This window comes from Anarrhichthys ocellatus, unplaced genomic scaffold, assembly GCF_004355925.1.
Source record: "Anarrhichthys ocellatus isolate YVR2014 unplaced genomic scaffold, GSC_Weel_1.0 scaffold3832, whole genome shotgun sequence".
NCBI lineage: Eukaryota > Metazoa > Chordata > Actinopteri > Perciformes > Anarhichadidae > Anarrhichthys > Anarrhichthys ocellatus.
The window spans coordinates 1-5,157 of NW_022283806.1; the positions used below are offsets into that span (position 1 = coordinate 1).

The following is a 5,157-nucleotide window of genomic DNA, read 5'->3' on the forward strand; positions in this document are numbered from 1 at the left end:
AGGGGTATCAGAGAGTATCAGAGGGTACAGGAGGGGTATCAGAGGGTGCAGGAGGGGTAACAGAGGGTGCAGGGGGGTATCTGAGGGTACAGGAGGGGTATCAGAGGGTACGGGAGGGGTATCAGAGGGTACAGGAGGGGTATCAGAGGGTGCAGGAGGGGTATCTGAGGGTGCAGGAGGGGTATCTGAGGGTACAGGAGTGGTATCAGAGGGTACAGGAGGGGTATCAGAGGGTACGGGAGGGATATCAGAGGGTACAGGAGGGGTATCAGAAAGTATCAGAGGGTACGGGAGGGGTATGAGAGGTTACGGGAGGGGTATCAGCGAGTATCAGAGGGTACAGGAGGGGTATCAGAGGGTACGGGAGGGGTATCAGAGAGTATCCGAGGGTACGGGAGGGGTATCTGAGAGTATCGGTCGGTATCAGAAGGCATCGGAGGGTACAGGAGGGGTATCAGAGGGTACAGGAGGGGTATCAGAGAGTATCAGAGGGTACAGGAGGAGTATCAGAGGGTACATGGGGGTATCTGGAGATCTGAGAGCATTAGATGGGTACGATGCAGTACAAGAGTGTTTCAGAGACAATAACAGGTCTCGGGGGTTTCAGAAGTACCTGATGAGGAGTACACCCCATCAGCCTGCTCTGTTAGAGGGTATAAGAGGGTACAGACGTGGCATCCAGCCTTACAGGATCTGAGACTAAGCTGAAGACGACTGGACGTTGAACTCCTAAATTCAATAGATACTAAAGCACCAAGCAGCAGCATTTAGCATTTATTTATACACCTGGTTCACCTGTTCAGACCCTGGTTCACCTGTTCAGACCCCGGTTCACCTGTTCAGACCTGGATCACCTGTTCAGACCCTGGACTTCCTGTGTGTGTGAGGCTCTGATCTCAGACCAGCTGACTGGTGAATCAGGTCCAGTGTTTGATGAGTAAGGGTTCTCTGCAATATTCTCTTACAGATGTTCCACATGTTCTCCAGACAAAAACACGAGGTTCCTCATTGAGCTCCAACACAACACTGCTTCAATTAATTCATATATTCTCTGATCAGGTAGAAAAAAACACTATACTTGTATACATTTACATGTGAAATACCTCCATAATATATTACGATACTGCAAGCGAGGCGGTATATTGATCTTAATTGTAGGAGAACCGTCACAGTATAAAGAACATCATTTTTTGAGAAGCAATACAGACTCAACAAAACATAATATGGTGATACTCGATACTTTTACTTTACATTTTGATTGATTTAGTTTCATTTTAGTATTTACAGGTTCGGGGGTTAAGATCTCTGAGGGTTCTTTACAGCCTGAAGATTAGTTTAAGTTTAAAAGACTTAAATATGAGAAAGCTACAAAAGATAATAAGCCAAAGAAAATGATGCGCTAGCTTTGTGGGAAAAAAAGCTTCAGACTGATTTCACTTGGACAGATGTGGAGCTGCAGGTTTTTGGGGTCTTCTGGTTTCTACGCTGGATTTATAAAGTGCGGGACCCCTTCAGGCTGATGGACTCATCCTGGAGGTGTGTTCATGGTTACGTGTTCCTTTATGTTCTTGTTTTAGAAACTGCAGGTGAGAAGAAAAAACAACAAAAAAAAGCAGAGAAGAAGGATGCTGATTGGATGCTGATTGTTAGCCTGTTAGCATGCTAGCTCCTACAGTTTTCCTGTCCCCTCTGTTTCTGGTCTAGGTCAAAGACACCTGTAACCACAACCCCAACGATGATGTCACGGTGTACCGGATTGCACCTGTTCGTCACTGCGGCCAGGTGACACCTTTGAAACCGCTGGAGGTCAAGAAGCCCGTGCAGGACCCCGGGTCACATAAACCAGGTCCAGACCTCTGTTTGATTGACAGCTTGGCGAGCTCAGACCGAGGACTCGCGGGCGGTTTTGGAGTGCAGAGCTCCGGCCCGGCTCAGGAAGGGGAAGGCGGTGCCGAGGCATCCGGAGGCCACGGTGAGACCCAGACTAGCCCAGGCGCAGCAGAGAGACCAGCCGTAGCCGTGGTCCACGTCAGCCGGCAGGCCGTAGATGAAGGGGGGGTTTCTGGAGAGGTCGTAGCTCACGCTGGCTGCGTACGTACACAGAGAGATGGTGCAGAAGATCCCTGAAGAAGAACAGGAAGCGACAAGAACTTTGAGTACTAAACATCCAGGAGGACGTGATTCAGAGACCAGAGGGGTCCATTCAGGAGGACCTGATTCAGAGACCAGAGGGGTCCACTCAGGAGGACCTGATTCAGAGACCAGAGGGGTCCACTCAGGAGGACCTGATTCAGAGACCAGAGGGGTCCATTCAGGAGGACCTGATTCAGAGACCAGAGGGGTCCATTCAGGACGACCTGATTCAGAGACCAGAGGTCTGTTAGACCGGTATGACGTTTATATTAATATTAGTGCTAGGCAACGATTAAAATGTTTAATCGCGATTAATCGCATTGCTATGTCAAAGTTCAATAATGAATTCAAAAGTAGTGTATTGCGCACTTTTATTTTAAAGTCCTGCTATATGAACAAAAGGTCAATAACATTTGATTTGTAAACACTTTAAACACATCAGGTTGTTGTTAGCAGCAGTGTTCTCTTCACACAGCAGCAGTTCTATCTCTTCACTATCTGTGCTCAGTGTGTGACTGTGTGTGAAACGTTCCACTGCTGTGCAACAGGAACAACATGTTCCACACGTTTCATCTCCATGTGTGTGTTGTGTCTTCATGACAGTCAGAGCATGTGATGCAGCTCTACTCTTCATCACTATGATGCTGTAACTCAGAGGTGATGATGGTGACCCAGCGATGTCCAGTAGTCTCCAGTGAGAGCAGCAGCTGCTGCATGTTGTAACGCCGTCGCTTTAGTCGTCCTCTCTTTTCATACAACTCGTGTGTTCTTCTGGTGACGGTGCGTCTTGAGGCTCATACGTGACGTCATTCATTGAGATCCTAAAGGTGCGTTCACACCAAACGCAACGTGAACGCACCTTGAGAACGTTCCTCAGACCGACATCTTCCACAATACTAACCTGCAGTTTGTCTCCACTTCTCTGTAGCATCTGTTAGCTTGTCTTGCTTTAGTTTATCTCTACTTCTCCCACACACTGCATCAACGTAGTCTGAAGACTTCCTCCACCGCTGCCAGTGAGCAACGCACTTTACAAATAATATTTTTTTTTAAAAAGCGTTAACGCGCGATAAAATAATTGTCGGTGTTAATAAATTAATGCGTTAACGCGATAATAACGCGTTAACCTGCCCAGCACTAATTAATATTCATATTCACTATATTATTAATCGGTATGATGTTGTCTCTCTGTCTCTCTCTCTCTCTCAGGTGTCTTACCTGCCATGAGGAACAGTAATCCAGAGACGTGCTGCGTCAGACTTTCCTCCCAGATGAACCCGACCGACACAACGATGGTCCCACAGAGCAGGACGGCCGCCGCCATGCCGAGAAAACCGGCTGTGATGCGCCGCAGGTCTACAGGAGGAAGGGACAGGGTTTTATAGAGACCAGGTCCAGGTGTTCCCAGTCTAGTAACAGTCAGGGTGTTATATAGACCAGGTCCAGGTGTTCCCAGTCTAGTAACAGTCAGGGTGTTATAGAGACCAGGTCCAGGTGTTCCCAGTCTAGTAACAGTCAGGGTGTTATAGAGACCAGGTCCAGCTGTTCCCAGTCTAGTAACAACATATTCTATAAGAAATCAACCACGTGCAGTCTTGATCCAACGTCACAATGTTCATCATTATACAGTTCAGTACACTGTGTATATATACTGTACACAGTGTACTGAATATATATACACAGTGTACTCACGCAGGAGATGCCACTCGTCCTGTTGGATGGTCCTGGTCAGGTTCAGAGGGATGTTCCTCAGTCTGATTGGTTGAGAGAAGTGATATTTCACAGCTGTGCAGCGATCTGCGATACCTGCAGGGAGAAGACAGGTGAGTACAGGTGAGTACCTGACAGGTGAGTACAGGTGAGTACCTGACAGGTGAGTACAGGTGAGTACCTGACAGGTAAGTACAGGTGAGTACCTGACAGGTGAGTACAGGTGAGTACCTGACAGGTGAGTACAGGTGAGTACCTGACAGGTGAGTACAGGTGAGTACTTTAGCTGCAGAAAACCACCTGACCCCCAGTAAGTACACCTGTGATGGAGCAACAACCTAAAACCAAACCTAAGCAACGCAAGTCATGTATAAAGGGTGATCTGGAAACTGAACCAAGACCTGGAAACATGGTTGGATCATCTTAGCTGATGAAAACAGTTTTGCGATGTCATAGTGATGTCATCAGCCTCGTTGTCTCTTGTACAAACTGCTGGTTTGGAATTTAAAATCCACCAGTAGGCTCTATTCAAAGGCAGTTCCCAGGTGCATGCTGGGAAATGTAAGATCCAGTGTTTCTGCATTAAAGGACATGTGAAGATTTAACAGTGGAGGAGACGGACCGTAATAATGAAATAACTCTCAGTAAACAAACACTGTGAAATACTTCAGTCACATGTTTAAACCCAGGAAGAGTAGATTACATTTAGTTTGTACCTGTCTCAGGTCAGTCTGAAACCAGTCTCATTTCAGTCTAAAACGAGTCTCAGGTCAATCTGAAACGAGTCTCAGGTCAATCTGAAACCAGTCTCATTTCAGTCTAAAACGAGTCTCAGGTCAATCTGAAACCAGTCTCAGGTCAGTCTAAAACCAGTCTCAGGTCAATCTGAAACCAGTCTTAGGTCAGTCTAAAACAAGGCCAGTCTAAAGCGAGTCTCAGGTCAGTCTGAAACCAGTCTCAGGTCAGTTTGAAACCAGTCTCAGGTCAGTTTGAAACCAGTCTCAGGTCAATCTGAAACCAGTCTCAGGTCAGTCTAAAACCCGTCTCAGGTCAGTCTAAAACCCGTCTCAGGTCAATCTAAAACCCGTCTCAGGTCAGTTTAAAACCCGTCTCAGGTCAATCTGAAACCAGTCTCAGGTCAGTCTCAGGTCAGTCTAAAACCAGTCTCAGGTCAGTCTAAAACCAGTCTCAGGTTGGTCTGAAACCAGTCTCAGGTTGGTCTGAAACCAGTCTCAGGTCGGTCTGAAACCAGTCTCAGGTCGGTGTGAAACCAGTCTCAGGTCGGTCTCAAACCAGTCTCAGGTCGGTCTCAAA

The 5,157-nt window shown here is 47.2% G+C and overlaps 1 protein-coding gene across 1 annotated transcript; it reads right to left on the reverse strand.

The window, feature by feature from the left end:
* Window positions 1-752: 752 nt before the first annotated feature.
* On the reverse strand, window positions 753-4,156 carry LOC116379173 (transmembrane protein 178A). The gene is made up of 3 exons (XM_031841109.1): window positions 3,826-4,156; window positions 3,352-3,489; window positions 753-2,123 (listed from the first exon to the last, which is right to left on the reverse strand). The coding sequence occupies exons 2-3, from the start codon at window positions 3,455-3,457 to the stop codon at window positions 1,882-1,884; spliced, it is 348 nt and encodes a 115-aa protein (XP_031696969.1). The 5' UTR covers window positions 3,458-3,489; window positions 3,826-4,156; the 3' UTR covers window positions 753-1,881.
* Between the last annotated feature and the right edge of the window lie 1,001 nt (window positions 4,157-5,157).

Excerpts from the sequence above, each read along its gene's own strand:
- LOC116379173 (XM_031841109.1), bottom strand. The coding sequence starts at position 3,457 with ATGGCGGCGGCCGTCCTGCTCTGTGGGACCATCGTTGTGTCGGTCGGG. Across the intron at positions 2,124-3,351 it reads ATTACTGTTCCTCATGGCAG|GGATCTTCTGCACCATCTCT; the intron begins GTAAGACACCTG and ends GTTCTTCTTCAG.